Source organism: Protomyctophum parallelum (assembly GCF_964188405.1).
Source record: "Protomyctophum parallelum genome assembly, chromosome: 3".
NCBI lineage: Eukaryota > Metazoa > Chordata > Actinopteri > Myctophiformes > Myctophidae > Protomyctophum > Protomyctophum parallelum.
In genome coordinates, this window is record NC_139698.1 from 38,179,236 (window position 1) to 38,196,647 (window position 17,412).

Sequence of the window (17,412 nt, forward strand, 5' to 3'; positions counted from 1 at the left end):
TGATGGTGTCTGGACCCATCATTTATTACTGTACGTGTTGTTTATCTGTTTGTTCATTAACTTTTTTCTGATTGTTACTTCTTCCTCCAGCCCCTTTAGCCATCCACCTCCATCTGTTACCATGCAGGTTAGGATTTGGAGACACTCAGGATATCAGGAGGAGAAGGGGTCAACAACACTGATGACGAGAGACAACCGCAGATTGGTTGCAACTTGCAAGGGAGGAAAGAGAATAGGTAAAAGATACTGGATAACCTTCGATAGCTGGCATGTGTGTGTGCGTGTTCATGTATGCCCAGAACTACTGTACAGCAATTTGATCTCTCTAAGCCTTGCAGGTGGTTGTCAACATCAAAGATACTGTAGCCACACATGACAAACGTCGCACGCACACACGCACACGCACACACACACACACACACACACACACACACACACACACACACACACACACACACACACACACGTCTCATTGAACTGATATACCAGGCTCTTTCATTTGCAGGCGAATAATAGAGTAAGCTGATATCTTCACCAAGTAGAAAGTCTGCCACCCAAGGCACTTTGTGAAGTCCATTACATAACATGTACAACAACAACTAAACACTGCTTTGTATCTCGTTTTCTAAGCCATACATTAGTGATATATGAGTCAAACAGGCCTTCATAATTCTGCCTCCTGGAACCAGTTTTGTTTTGTTTTCACCTCAACAACCAAACCAATGACAAAGGCTTTATTAATATTCTTTATTAATGTATAGGCCTATATAGTTATTATATTATATTCTATATTTATATTTATTGCGACTGCAGGTCGCATTTACTATGGAATCTTTTTCCGTCAGTGTATTGGTTGGTTGGTCACCCCAGGCAAGCCCCATATGGTGCCCAGGTCATCGTTGTTATGTTATGAGTTGTCCATGTACATCTAAGTCTGTGTACTTGAGATACAGTGTACTTGATATGTATATTGTGTACTGCCTGTACTGTAGCATACTTTAGGCTACGAGAAACATCTCAGCGCCAGCAAGGTCATCCTTGCAGTCACGGTACTTTGTCTCATATCTTATTGTCACGTCATTATGATCCAGCACTATACTGTATATGTTCCTATTTGTGTAATAAACTTTGTGAACCTTTAGCGTGATACTGTCTCGTGTTGCGTTATTGTTCTCCCGGGCCCGCCGCCGCAGTCGCCGTACCAAAGGAATAATTCAACCGGATTATCACACACCACCCAGCCTGCACACACTACGAGTCTGTCAGAACCAGACGAGGGTCCAGTTTAGAAAATAGAACAATCGTGACATCACGTGACATCATCATAGTAAATGTAACCTGCTGTCGCAGTTAAGCCCATATGCTGATCCCTGATGTCATCAATATTGGATATACTGGATATACTGTATGGATATAGCAGGCAGGCACCTAATGGACATCACACTAATCTCCACTCAGCAGAAATATCCTGTCTGTCACAAGGAAACCTTGTATAGATGAAATATCCTGTGTGAGGAATGACAATTCTTCAATTTGTTATAATAATCTTTAAAGGACCTTTCTGCTTCATTAGTTTAGTGTCCAGCACATAATACATATGCACAAATCTTCATCTGAAGTAGGACATGCAATAGAAAAGACTAAAGTTTGAGTTCTACTACTACTACTACTACTACATTTAGTTGATTACAGTGATGAATATCTCTCTGTGTGTTTGCTATTATGACAGCAATCTTTCTGATGCATAGCACATTCAAAGGTTTTATTCTCTGTGGAAAATAAAACACACATAACTGCAGGAAGAACATTAGATGGATAAGCGTGTGTGTGTGTGTGTGTGTGTGTGTGTGTGTGTGTGTGTGTGTGTGTGTGTGTGTGTGTGTGTGTGTGTGTGCAAGAGAGGGAGGGAGGGAGAGTCTGACATGAAGGGACAGGAGAGATGCCCTTTATCTGCATTTGACTGACTCAGCTGTATACCTTGGCTGTTGGCTCACAGCCTGCCGTCACCACACAAACCTAAAACGATAACCTTCTCCTCCTTTCTTACTGCACTCCCCCCCCCCCCCCCCCCCCTTGCTCTCTCTCTCCACTTTTTCACAGCCCCCACCTCACTCCCTCTGTCTTTTTCAGTATGTCTGTCTCAGCTCCTATTAATAGAACTGGAGGTGTCAAAGCTAGACAGGACAAAATGTATCTCTTTCATGCATGAACACACAGTCACACACACACACACACACACACACACACACACACACACACACACACACACACAGAATGACACAACTAAAAGCATATAGACACGCTCTGTGTGTTTTGTGTAAAGAGCAGCGATCGTCCGATCCTCTCTCTTTCTCTTAGTTCCCCCTTTCCGTCTCCATCTTTCTCTGTGTTTAATACCATCTGTTCATAGTCAAAGTCTACCTAGGTTGGACAGAGATCAAACTGAGAGTCAGCCTCCTCATGGCTATCTTTTTTCTTAACCGTTAACACACGCACTCACGCATGCATGCATGCATGCACGCACGCACGCACGCACGCACGCACGCACGCACGCACGCACGCACGCACGCACGCACGCACGCACGCACGCACGCACGCACGCACGCACGCTGCTGGGCAAAGCCAGCGAGGCCAGATGTTGCAGGACGGGTGTACTTATATGTGTGTGTGTGTGTGGGGGGGGGGGGGGACGGACTGAGAAAGGGGTACAGGGGTGAAGAGAAAACCATTGGCAGAACTTCAAACAGTAGCCTGACAGATTTACAACCCACCCAAAAGAGCAAACAAGCACACAGAACATAGTGTGGAGAGGAGACTGAGCTCACCGGCCTGTGATGAGCACACATCGTCCACAGCACAGGGACTCTGATACACTGTGACTGAACTGATGCCTACAGCACGGCTTGTCAGCGGTCATCTCTGCTGGCACATACACATGCCAATGCAGCACCGGCGGTGACGCACAAACACATTTGTATTATGTATTGTTGTTGGCCTTGTGTACACACATGCGCACAACACACAACAAACTCACATCCTGTCAGGTGCATTCATATATTCCTACCTCGTGAGTTGGTAGCCAGGTCTGCTACTTTCTGGAAAGCGTCCAGGAAGGCGGCCGCGGCAACCACCGTCGCCCTGTCAACATAACAACAAAGGTTTAGTGAAGATTACAAATCAATCAACGAATCCTTCAAGACTTTAGTGACAAGAAACACTGAACAATAGAAGGGCTTTGTCCCTGAGCTTCACGCACACGCACACACACGGAAACAAAAACTTCCAAATGAAAAAATTATACATAATGATAGATAAAACGGAGCCAACAAACAGAGAAGTAAAGGCAATCACACACATACAGGTACACGTACACACACACACACACACACACACACACACACACACACACACACACACACACACCTCACACACACACACACACACACACACACACACACACACACACACACATTGTACAGTGAAATTCTTACTACATTTTTACTTTGAGTCTTAAGAGTGTCAAAACACAAACACAGGCACACAAACATCCAAACCATGGATGTCATGGCTGGTTAGATGCATCAATATCATATCGATGCTGTTGTCCAGCAAACATTACCCAGACTGAACATAATTACGTTAGCTGAGCCTACATTGAATGCATGTTTGTCAGAATTACAACAACCACATCCAGTCTAATCACCTTGTACATTTCCATCATTAGAAGGCTACTGAGATCCATTAGTTCCTAGCTTTCTATTACCATCTGGATAAAGACTATACTCCTACACTACCCAATACACTACTCAACTCCATTATTGGAGATTGTGTTTGTTTGTAAGTTACAGACATAGAGAGAAATTGTTCTCTTGCACGTGTATGTCCATTCCTGTGCATGTTAATGTCAATAAGTACCCCCAGTAACCACAGATAAAGTTTAAACTTTAAATCAAATTCACACTGTGAAGGACAAGGTCCTTGTGGGTTGAGTGTGACTGTGAACAGTCACAGAGAGATAATAGGACTATCCATGTCTCCATGTGTGTTCCCATTCTGCTATGTGTGGAATGTCTATGATATGACCCCTTGGAGGTCCTGGCAGACCTGGAATCTGCCCACCTCATCAGGGAGAGGTGCTGTTTGGCAGAGTCTGGCAAACTCACAGGTCATTAAAAGTGGTACAATTGTGGTATGTGAGCTATCCATTTTAAACATGAACAGAGGGGTGAACTCACAAGATAAGGTGCTTGGCTACGTACAGCTTACAGCATACTGTTGCAATATAAATGCAACTGATCATTCACATTAATTATCACCATCACTCACATGTGAAATAAACTACAGCCATAATTATGAGTGAAATTTCAACAAAATAATATAATAAACAGAAATCCGACAGAAGGTACACACACAATGTGTTTGTAGTGAGACAACTTATCAGCTGTGTATACTACAAACAGAAAACAAAGCCAAGGGCAGCATGCAACTACAACTAAGCAACAATGTCTGGTGTGCAATCTAAGTTTGTGGATGACTCTGTGGGTTCATGTTGAGCTCCCAACTGATGTTGCACGTTTTCACCCTCTGCGTCAAACCCATCTTTCTTCCCCTCTTTATTTGAACAGTATGTGAGCATGCATTACAACATGGGCTGTTTAGGTAGGTCAAGTATTTTTCCATTCCCAAGACCTGCCTGAGGACTGAGGAGATGAGGCTGCACTGCACAATGTCTGTGGCAGGTCTTAATGTGCCAAAACTAGGAGCTAATGTTTAATGGTGTAGTTGTTACAGTGTAACACAAAGGCTGAACAACTCCTTTGTCAAACTTGTATCTTCACACTCTGCTAACTCAGGCACACTGTCAACAACAATCTGCTAAATGCTTATTGATAATACTGACAACATGCCAGTTACTGGCTTAATTGGGCTGTTTAGATACTGCAAGTACAATACTGGTAATTTAGAACACTGAGGATAACATTCAGTACAAGCTGTCAAGTTACAGACAGCATGCTGATTTAACTGTCATCCACTGTCACAGAGGAAATGTGATGTACATGAGAGGTGGGGAGTGACATGCAGCAAAGGCCGTGGGGCTCGGGCCAAAATACAGGTTTTACTGTATTACTTCAACTAGAGCGGTGCCCATTGGGCACTGGCCTACTTGGAACGATGCAAGTTGGAAATGCATACCCCACCAGGTTATTATGTTATGTGTCAATTTTATGCCCATATATGGAGTTCTTTGTCAGGCATGCCCAAATATGGAGTCTATGCAGATGTCAGAACATATCTGTGATGTCAGCACAGTCCAGCTCCATATATGGAGCCTGGGGGCAGGGGCCCTGTCCAGAGCCCGGGCAGAGGCCTTTTGTGGCGGTTCTGGACAACCGTGGGTCCAACTGACTCGACACCGGGCACTGCACTCCCTGTGGGGGTGTGGAACGCGTGTGGGGGACAACTGGCTATCCGACTGACTCGACACCAGGCACTGACTGCACTCCCTGTGGTGGTGTGGAACCAATTTGTGTCGAATTTGAAGTTTTCGAGTTATGTGGACTACAGACCTACACACGTACGTACGTGGTGCATTTATAGATAGATGTTTATGCACTGTATGGTAGTGCTTCATCACAGGCTCCATATGTTGTGAAATGTTATAAAACTAAAATAGATGCACAACAAATACCTTTAATAAGAGGCCAAGAGGAGCGAACACTTCAATACAACTATATATTCAATATAATGTTCTATTACAACAAATAGCTCTAATCTAAATTAGTAGTCTATTAAATTATTCCCATACAGCTAGGCTGCAGTGAAAGCGTTATTAAGTTACACTTCCATAATTGCTAAACTAAATACTTTATCAGATTCAAACATGTGACCGTTCCGGACTATAGCATGTTATTTTTTTAAAGAAAATATGTGGCAATAATGTTGTGAGTTTGGAGCTGACGTAGGAGATTTAAGGCTCTCAGAGATGCAAAATTACCTTTAATGACAATCATTTAAAGGTAACTCTTTTTTAAATCTGCGAACCCATAGAGGCCAGAGATAAAAACTAGATATTAAATTGGTTGCTGCAAAGGAAAGACATGGAGGTGTGACCAATGCAATTTGGATACTTAAGACAAAATGTGTACAAAAATATGGTAATACCATTGGAACAAACACCCCTCTTTCTTTCTATTTAACCCTTTTCTCCATAAAAAATACCTTTCCTTCCGTCTATCATGAAACTCTTAAAATTGACTGTTTAAAAAATGTGTTGCATATAGGTCATACTGTACTTCAATGTACTGTATGTCTTTTTATGCAAGCTATGCACTAATAGTAAAAAACTGGTCAGCTGAGCAATAGTAAAACCCCTGATCCAAGATGCATCATTCTATGAACATACTAACTTGTGGTATGTTGTTGAAGTCAAGTGACTCCCAGTTCAAAGCAGATTGACAGTGAATGGACAATGTGTCTTTATCACAGCACCAATGTAATAAGTGCTTTAAGCATTGTGCTGCTGTGGGCTGGCCATGAGAAATATGGGTGTGTTCTCCTGATGGAAAAATAAACACATGTGCACGCAGCCACGCACACACACACGCATGCACGCACACACACACACACACACACACACGCACACACGCACACACGCACCCACGCACACACACACACACACACACACACACACACACACACACACACACACACACACACACACACACACACACACACACACACACACACACATTCCTTTCTATTTAAAGCAGTGTGTGAGCACCAGGGAAACCTCTGGGTATGTTTGCCGAAGTTGTACTGCACATGATGTGATTGTTCAGTGCAGATTAGATCATTCTCTGGCTTATGTTTTACGCCACCTGCAAAACAGCCTTATTAACATAAGAGTTAAGTTATTCGCCCAATATTGGTTGCTCAAGGACACCCCATGGAGCGAGGAAGGAGAAAACAACAATGGTTCCAGTAAAGTTGTGGCTTGAGTGCATTTAAAGTAGGCTACATTGTAGAAACATTTATTGATCTACATTCAATGAAGCAGCACTTTCAGAATTTGCTGGACTCATTTGCAACTCTGATCTTATCTGCAGCAGCAGTTGATGGTTCTGTGAATCAGCCAGATGACCTATCTTTACTTTAAAGAACAACCCAGCAATTTAACATATTTCCTGCATGAGAGCAACTTATTCTGTGGACAACGCCTGGAAACAATGTTCTAGCTGTCAAACAGGACTCTGGAGGGCAAATGGTCATATTGCCCAGAAAGCCCTAAGTCCATGCTACGCACCCTGCAGAAAGCCCTACGTCCACGCTACGCACCCTGCAGAATGTTGAAAACTGTTTCAGGCAGCAAGTCTTAGATCTGTGCACATAACTAGAACTCTGAGCTAATAGCAGCCATTGGTCAGATCTGCAAATGGCCCTGTTATGCAGTTAAGACAAATTACTTTAACAAATCTGTTCCATCACAAAAGGCCATGGCCAATCTTGCCTAAACTCCATATAGACGCTGCCTTTGTACTGCAGAGTGCACTACCAGACAATGATGCATTCAGCCCAGCCATCTCCAACTATTCTTAGTTTTACATGAACTGGAATATCGCCCTAGTAACTCTGAATGGAGTCTCTCTGCTGGAAAGGTAGTTATAGGAAAGTATTAATAAAATATGAATGTATTATATATCCATTCACCCATATCATACATATCATCCGTCGGTCTGTCTGTCATCCTGGCGAAATATAAACTAACTCCAAACTTATCTATCAATCAATGAAGATGTTAAAGTATGGGTTATGATATTATTCATATCCATGTATTTGTTTTGTACAGGCTCATGTCTTTTGAAGATGAACTTGAAACTGTAAAGAGGTAAATAAGTCTATTTGTGAGCTTAGCGGCGGCACAGCTGCAGCAGCCACGGCCCACTAAACAGACCAAAGACTGACAACCAGTTAAAAGCAGGACGTGATTAGAAATCAGCAGCTATAGGCTATATCCATCCAGCCCTCTCTCCTCAAAGCTCTGCTCTGGTGTGTGTGTGTGTGTGTGTGTGTGTGTGTGTGTGTGTGTGTGTGTGTGTGTGTGTGTGTGTGTGTGTGTGTGTGTGTGTGTGTGTGTGTGTGTGTGTGTGTGTGTGTGTGTGTGTGTGTGTGTGTGTGTGTGTGTGTGTGTGTGTGTGTGTGTGTGTGTGTGTGTGTGTGTGTGTGTGTGTGTGTGTGTGTGTGTGTGTGTGTGTGTGTGCAAAAAATAATAATATATATATATATTATGGGGAGCCAAGAAAGACCATATTTTAACCCCCCAAAAACGAGACTGAGTGAGTGAGCAGTCTAAAGAGTGTAATTGCTAGACTTCCTAGCTGCTTTGGGAGAGGTTGAGCAGAGGGGCTAAATTACAGAGTAGTCTGCCTTTAAGCCTAATTTATACCTTGTCGTGTGACAGAGTTGTTTTGTAAAGAATTATACATATATGGCCAGCTCTGAAAGAGACACTTGAAAAATCAGTCTCAGAGAGACACGGACGAGTAAGTATAAATCAGGCATAATTATTACACACAAAGACATAGATAGTGCTCCTGATGATGGCTGGCCTTCAATCTATACCAGGGTGGGTAGGCGGGTGGGTGTGTTTGTATGTCCCACAACAACCCAGCCCATCCCCAACATAGATTACAGACGACCTGGGGGGTGGGGCATGCTAGGTGGGGGTTGGGTTGAAGTTGAAAGGCCTACAGTAAATGACCAACATTTTTGAAGTGGCTGGAGATAAGTCAAAGTCGGTCGAAAAAGCATGAAGCTGCCGATTTGTAGGTCAGCAGTCAGCACACTTAGACCTAGGAAATAACCCAGTTTTATTAGTAGCACAGCAGGAAGGGTACTATCATTAATTAGTGCCAGCCATATGCTGCACCCACGGCTACTGGGGGCAAGAGTTACACCTAGTTTAGAGAGGTAGGGACCAGTTGGAATTGAAACATTTAAGGTATTGCCCTTTATAACAGAACATTAACAAGTTGACATTTCGGCCTTTATCAGAATGGTTTCAGAATTTCAGATGAAGCTATTTTGCTAATGAAGTCATCTTTCTATGTTCTGGAAGAAGTACAAATGCATATGGGTCATGAGTCATGACAATGTAATATCATGTTTTTTTCCCCCACTACTGCAGCTCATTAGTCATACTAGTCGATCCACTGCCATGATGTGCTCAAAGCCAGACATATGCTCATCAGTGTGTTCCCAATTCAAAAGCCAGATGCAAACCCTATGGAATGGATAGATGAACCATCAGTACAAATAAGTACAAATACCATTACCTAATTTAATTCAACAATCACTACTCCCTTCCACCATCTTTATTCTTTGTTGTGTTCTGTAAACGGTGTCTGTCTTGCAGGGCATCACTACTGCCCCCAGAGTTTAATGCGGTATTGCACAAACCTATATATTGTCACCGTCGGGTGGAAACCTTGTCCAAAACTGTCCAAATTACTATAAACAATTAAATGTATTTAAAACAATAATAATAATAAAAAATTAAGAAATTGCTGATCTAAAAACTCACAACACCTCACAATGCAAGGAGGAAAGGTAATTGTGGGGAAATATAGCAGTAAAAGATATAATTGAAAAGTTTGGAAAGTATGAGCAGTGCCAAAATATGAAGAGAAGTGTGTGGGATAAAAAAAAATGAAAAAGGGCATGGACCCCTGGAGGTCAGCGGTTCTAGATGGCTAGTATGGGTCCCTCCCTGCAAACTGTAACCTCATCAGTGCACCATAGTACAGACGTTTCTGTCTGTACCCAACTGTCAAACATCCATTCACTAGCAACATAGGCATAAACACCATTCTGAGTTTTAACACCGCTGGGTCACATATTTAACCTTTGCATGACGGAGACACTTGAATAACATATCACCATTAATCAATCCCAATGCTGACTAAATGGGGAAACTGGCCTTTGCTAGTCATGGTGAAGTCATTGGCCTTTTATGTGGCTGTCAGTGTTGGTTTGTGGACGTTTAAAAACCAGGAGTTGACATGCATTGTTAACCAAACAATAATTTAGACTGTCAGCACACAAATTTACAGTATTTGCAGGACAGTGAGCTTTTATGTGAACTGTCAGTAGTACTTTGCCTATTGGCACGTGACCATTTAAATCCAACTAGGAAAGGTGGCTAGCATTAACAGCCATTGTTAGCAGGGGATTTGAGAGGAATTTAGGCGGTAGGTGTGAAAACCTAACAGTATTGTAAAGACAAAGCCCTCTGTAATGTAGAAAAAACAAATCCACCTTAATGAAGAGTGAATGGAGGAAAGTGACACTGCATGACCTCTGGTCAATATTATTAAGACTATTATGTAAACTGTCACCACTATTTAATTTGTAGACACGCGGAATGAATGTGCATGCACATCCGAGAATAAGCGGGTGCTGAACATAATTTACAGTGCATAACCGAAATAATAAACAGGTTGAACACTGCAGGGCTCCTGTAGCACAATTAATAATGCACCAAAGAAAATACATTTCAGGCATGAGAGTGGCATCTAAAAACTTCTTAGAAAAGCAATGACCACAGTTGACATCAATTGCACAAGACCTGTAGGACTACAAGGATTGTTGATAGAACATTATGGCAAAATATGGGCTGTCTACAGTGTCATGCAATGGACATGAAAAAACTAGCTTACTAGATTTAAAGTTGAACTACACTGCAGTACACTACATGCAGTATCTAATATGTTTGATTTAACCTCAAGAGATCTACCAGTAACTTGAATTTAGCCTAGGTGTTTTGTCACTGGACACCACAACAATCCCAAATGCATATAGTACTTAAGGCCAGTGTGAAGGGAAATGTTGACTTACTTGCTTGTTCACCAATAATAATGAAGGCTAATGTTAGGTGTATAACATCATATATTGCCCTAGATTCATTCAGAAAAAGAGCTGGGCCCCTAAACAACGTGCTGGGCCCCCAATCTGCTTTACTCATATCAACGCATATGCATGCTCATTCTGTCCAACACTAACCCACATTTTCACTGGGAAAAACGAACACATATAGGGGGCTACGCACACACGCACACGCACACACACACTTTCTTCCTCACCTGAGCTGTGACTGCAGCTTGCCAGCCTTGGTGATAAAGTCCTCCCAAATAGGGTAGCTGCTCTGTAGGCACAAGCAGAGAGAAAAAGTGATGACATATCATTATTAGCAGAGATATAATTATTCAGTTATACAACAACTTGGCAAAGCTACTAATATGAGGCCATATAGGCAGCAAAACTTCGGATCAATTATTCCAATTTCCATGAAATTTCCATGCTACTCAAATCTAATCCAAAAAAGACAGCTTCTTATCTTGCCAATTTGTCATCTGCACTTCAGTGTTAAATAAACAGCTTTTTAAGAGTGTGTGTGCAGCATACACAAATACATTAATGCTACTTAGTTCAAAAACATGCAATCTGTGTACAGCATACATCTTGAGAGTATATTTTCACTGAAGAACATGAACTTGAACTCACGGTTTTGCATGTTTGAAAATATGTCATTCTACAATTGCTGGGACCAAAAGTGGGTTACTGAGGCCTCTTTCTGAAAGATCCTCAGTTCCTCACATAACAAGAGTACTAATATTTTAATGAGCCTGGGTCCCAAAGGAAGACTACATTTACTTTAATGTGGGTCTTTGGCTGAAAATAGTTAACCTTTAATGTAAGCGCTCCGAAACTCGGAGACATAGCAATGACACGAGCAGGAAATAGAGATTGAGAGTGATGATGAAACTACAACAAGGGAATGTTTGTCGATGATGTGCTACTAGTGTCAGTCAGATAAGGAATGTCTTCACGTGCTGTGGAACCTCACACCCAACAAGAGCCTAATCCCTACTCTCTCTCTCCCTCGCTGTGGGTGTGTATAGTAGAGTTATAAACGTATGGTTCAACCCGCTGAAGAGAAATTCTGTGCTTTCTAGGTCTCTTTTGAGTAGAGAGAGGCTGGTTTTAATCAATTGGCATGCAACAAACTGTAAACATGTATGTAAGTAAGCATCAGGGTAGCCTAACTGGAAAGCATGTGGACTGGATATCCCATCCCATGCAAACAAAAGCACACCGTGGTCCAATCAAGTAGTCACAAAGTAGTAGGGTATTTCACATTTTCATCTAGATAGTGGCAAACATGCAGGTATTGACATAATAGCCACTACACCAGTGCTGGATTCTGAGTAGCCTACTCTTTGAACAGCATTCATAATCATTTTGTGATGCTGGTCAACATAATGACTGCCTGGCAAGTCATTTGATTTGACCTACACATATGTCCAATCCTACAGACCCTGTAGGTCTTTTTCTTGCTATCCTACTACTAGCATTCCCAGCATTCTGAAAGCCACACAACAGCTGGGAAATCAACTAGTTGTCCCATCAGCTAAGCTCTCTCAAAAATAACCTAAAAATGACATGTTCTACTTTTGTGACCAATTGGCCTATTTAGCCAGCTTTCAACAGAGTGGGGTTAAATACCTCCTGGAAAGGGATACACACAATCGTGGGAAACAAATTACTGGTAGGAACAGTGAGAAATTACTTCCATCAAGTAAACAAACAATCAAACGAATAAATAAATACATAAATAAATAAAAGTTTGCCTTTAATACTTCATAACAGTTCTGATTTGTATCACTTAAGAATAGTAAGGATTGGAGAATAAAGAACACACTGATGCAGGCACGGATGGGATCAGTTTGTGTACAATGGTTAAAACTGAAACGTTGACCCTTGGTAACTGGTTAACCAGCCTACCTAGAAGTTGCTGAATTGACCGTGAATCATAGCACATGCATGATGATGCGTTGCGATTGCGAAGTTTATTCGTCTAAATGGCTCTTACTTTCATGTCTCCGATAAGAGTTTGGAAGAGTCCTCCAAGCGCACTGCATTCCTTCTCGATAACAGCCTCCATTTTCAGGACCAACTCCAGTGGTCAGTCCGATAGGCAGCCAGCTTCGCTCTTCAAGAAAACAACGAGAACCCACCGCGGCTACTTCAAATGCTAGACAACAGAAAACTAATACAGTGGTATTCGATGCGTCTCCGGGCTTCCCGTATTATTCTCAAACCCGACACTCAAAAAACTTCGAGCCCAGCTAAAAGAATAACGGTGAAAATGTAGGCTACTATGGTTCTACTTTTCGCCGTCTTTAAGTCAAAGGTGCTTGGTTGGGACGAAGAGCAGAGGTGTTAAAAATTATTTAAACCCCCCTTTCTTCTCCATGCCCCCAGATTGTTATCCACATTTTGGCAGCTGATAACGTAGCGAGTAATACAACAACTGAACCCATTATAATCCGCAAGAGCTGTGGTCAGGGTATCCTGTCTCTCGAAAGGTACATTCCGATACACACGTCCAGTCTACGGAGCTCCACTGTTTCTCTCCTGCACCGAGTAGTGGAGAGAAGAGAACACAAGAGGTGAGGGACGAGGACGAGCGCAGGCTAAGGAAAGCGCGTTCACGAGTTGCTTTGATGCGCCCCGCCGTTTGTTTGTGTGTGTGTGTGTGTGTGTGTGTGTGTGTGTGTGTGTGTGTGTGTGTGTGTGTGTGTGTGTGTGTGTGTGTGTGCGTGCGCGCGTGTGTCCGTGCGTTTGTGTGTGTTTTTATTTGTATTATTATGTTTTACATACAAAATAAATAAATAATTTAAATAAATAAAAGGTGCTTTCTTGACTCACAGATGCCTCATGTAGGCCTACAACTCAACCAGTGTTGTGGTGCCCACCAGACCAGCATGGGGTTGTTGGGGCAGCTGGGACATTCTCCATCCATGCCTATGACATCAGTGACATCAGCAGCACCGAATATCATTATCCCTCACAACAACCTGTCATATCCTCACTATGTAGAAATATGTATATTTTCACTATAGCCATGTTTTTTTTATTCTTATAACAAAACAACAATGGCTCATTAACCTGTCACAGAAAATTAGCTTCAATACCCCCCAGGGCTCCCTCCCTGGTAAAAGAGATTTTAATCTCAATGTAACCCGGTTTAAATAAATAAATATGAATCAATGCTGTTCAAATTGCTGCCTGTTAGTATAGTAATGACAAATTAGCAACGTAAACAGTGGCTTTGCGATACACAAAAACAATTTTATCAACAGATCTCTACCTCTACACTACTGCAATGTGCATCACTGAAGTCATTAACATTGAGTCTCGGGATGCTGGCAAAAGAAACAGGTAGCCCTATCAGGCTGAACAACACCATTGTGTAACATGTAGTCGTGGCCAAAGTTGCAGAAACTGAGTGCTGTTGTTTCCTTTCTAATAGTGTGCACAGTTCAGAATAACATGGCCTTTTGCCCTGAGCAACCTAGAATCTGCAGCTTTGCGTCAGGTGACGTACCAGCTGAACATCCCGTGCACTGCCTTGTGTACAGTCCTCTGAGCCTCGGCCATCTGCTGTGGTTATCTGGCTTCATGCGTTGTGGGGGCGTGACCCCTGTTCAGTGGAAACTTGCAGAAGCCTCTAAACTGAGTCTAGATTGAGCAGAACCCTTTTCTTGGGTTCATAGACATTTCTGTTGGTGTGCTATGTTAGTTCTGGATTCGCTGAAGAGCTCAAACATGTCTCTGTGGATGAGGAATGTCCAGATGTACCTGTCTGGCATCATGGTCACCGTCAATGGCGTTTTACATGACAGAGACAAGGCCTTTCAAAGCATGCCATGGGTGTGCTATAGTATTCCCGTTCAGTGTGTGTTCAGACTAGCCGTGCAGAATCCAGTCAGAAATGTATCATGGTTTGAGTCCATAAACTGTGCATGAAGAGAGGCTTTAAAGAGGTCCTATACAGTGGGGCATTTCAGAGCCAATCGCCTTTTACTTTCAAAACAAACTGTCATTGGGATTTGCTATGAATTCAGTAAATAACAGAGGACAGGACAGTCTGTGTTTGTGTGTAGGTTTATCCGCCTGTGACAACCCTCATCCACCCTGTCTGTTGTGGCTGTGGCTGCTGGGGGCGGATTGGCAGGGTAATGCTGGAGGAATCGTCAGAGAGAATGGGGCACGCCTAGACCTGGTGTATGCAGGCAATACAAATGTGTGACTCCCTTCATTTACTCTCTCTACTCCTTGTACAGGTTTGTATGTTTGTCCTTTTGATTTACACATTTGCACCTTACTTGCACCAACCAGGGTAGGGTAAGTGCTCCATCATGGCCCATAGCACTTACCCTACCCCCTTAGATAGCACTTCCGTAGACTTAGATAGCATTTGATACAGACTTATAGCATGTTATGTAGACAGCACTATAATTGCATTGTATATAGTCATAGCACGCCATAGTACATATGTATAGCATAGTAGTATATATGTATAGTTTCATTATATAGATATTCCACTGTTACTTTCTTAGCTTACGCATGTTTCATGATAAATGCTTTTATGTGATGTATTCCCATGCCTTTGTTCTTGCTTAATGTAAGTCGCTCTGGATTAAGAGCGTCTGCTAAATGCCTAAATTGTAAATTGTAACCATGTTGCACGTATACACTCCCACCCACACACTACTTACACATTGATGCTCAAATACATATTTTGGTTCTGTTTACTCGCTTATAATTATAAGACCTCACTGTGTTACACCTTCAACTGTGGCTGTGTCTCCCCTTTTGTTACAAACTTAAGCCAGTTGTTATAACACACCTACACCCTCCTGACTTGGCACCACCCAAATTCCACCCATGTGGGAGTTGACAAGACAATTCTAAGAACATATTTATATAAAGCTTTTTCATGACACATTAAGTCTTCGTTTTTATATATTTTTTATGTTTAAGCAAGAAAACTGCATGGCCCTTTTAATTTTGTTGTTCATGAACATTGGAAGAGACTGCAGCCAGTCACTGAAGTCAATCATCATCTGTCATGCTGGTGTATAAATATTATGATACACAAATGTCAATGCCTGCCAAATATGTCATACTGTGGTTAACACAGAACTATCTCTTGCACAGCTCCGGGCAGTAATTGTTGTTGCTGAGGGCGTTACAACAATCTCAATCTGATTTATAAGTCACCACCTGGCTTATAGGAATTCTTGTGAAAAAAACGGATGTTTATAAGATAATTTAAATCTTTTCAATGTAAGTTTTTCCAATGTCCATTTACGTTGGAAATAATTATTTAACTGCCTTCATTAAACAATGATGGATAGATAATGCCCAGGTTAGTGCAGGGTATCTCAAGATATCTTGTATTTACTGAAACATAAAGTGATAGCTCTTTAAGTAATGTATAGACACTGTTATGCACTAACTAACATGTTTATCAATATTCACACACAAAGGTGCATTTCCTATTCTTATGCATTAGGATTAGATCGATCAATTTCAGTTGTTCAACAAAATATACATTTGTGTATAACCGGTGGCATCTAGTGGCCAATGTAGAAAACTACATCAACTAAATCAATGCAGAGAAAATTGAGTGAGACAGTAGAGAAATAATAATTGACTATTTGCTGCTTTTGCATGTTACAGTATATCATGTCCTCAGGAATCCAAGAGGGGTGAAATCCTTCCTCGACAAACGACGACGTCGTCGACGTCATCGATATCGTTGCTCACTATTTACTAAATATCTCATTAGTAAAATGATTTAGATAATTTGTACCAAATCTGTTTAAAACTTGTGGCTGCTCTCTTTGGTTGCTTCAAACTGTCTGTGTGGTCTGACCTAAGCACTGACCACCTGTGTTTCAGGCCCCCTGTTCAGTCTTTGCTGCTCATGTTACTGCTATATCTATCTCTCTCATACATACATACAGTATACATATATATATATTTATAATTAATTAAAATATGTTGTATTATTGCAACGTTGGGGCTTACAGGGTTAAGAGGCCTTAAAGATGTCGTACAGTGGGGCATATAGGCCTATCTATATCTTAAACTTACTTGATGTATCTGTGCATCTGCATTACACAGATTCAAGTTAACTTCTGCCTTACTGAATTATTTTCTGCCCCATTCCGCCTTAAATGCATTATATTGAATTATGAACAGTAACAACAAAATAAACATTTTCATGAAGAAAATAAAAATTCTAAAATTCCAGACAAATATTTAGTGCGGTCAACGTGTCTGCTGCCACATTGAATTTGGGGCGGAAGTGACTCAGGGATAGAGTGGCCGGTAAAGCGACAGGATGGGAACCGCAAGAGTTAGTGTTGAAGTGTCCTTGAGCAAGACACTGAACCCTTAAATCAAATTCCAATACCCAAATTTGGCCACTCACTCACACACACTTGGTCACTCCAGCATGGCAAGTTATGGTGAAATTGATGACATGCCAAATATGTGAAC

The 17,412-nt window shown here is 41.8% G+C and overlaps 2 protein-coding genes across 4 annotated transcripts in view; both read right to left on the reverse strand.

Annotated features, from left to right (window-relative positions):
- Positions 1-13,467, reverse strand: part of LOC310855892 (protein MTSS 1-like) — a 78,689-nt gene extending 65,222 nt beyond the window's left edge. For all 3 annotated transcript variants that reach the window (XM_083761063.1, XM_083761062.1, XM_083761061.1), the window contains exons 1-3: positions 12,929-13,467; positions 11,139-11,200; positions 3,065-3,138 (exon numbers count right to left, since the gene is read on the reverse strand). In XM_083761063.1, the coding sequence (XP_083617189.1) occupies positions 3,065-3,138; positions 11,139-11,200; positions 12,929-13,000 (208 nt within the window). In that variant the 5' untranslated portion in view covers positions 13,001-13,467. The remainder of the gene's footprint in view (positions 1-3,064; positions 3,139-11,138; positions 11,201-12,928) is intronic.
- col14a1a (collagen, type XIV, alpha 1a) overlaps positions 1,648-17,412 on the reverse strand; it is a 594,115-nt gene continuing 578,350 nt past the window's right edge. The window contains exon 49 of the transcript XR_014569038.1: positions 1,648-1,657. The gene's annotated coding sequence lies outside the window, so the exon portion shown is untranslated. The remainder of the gene's footprint in view (positions 1,658-17,412) is intronic.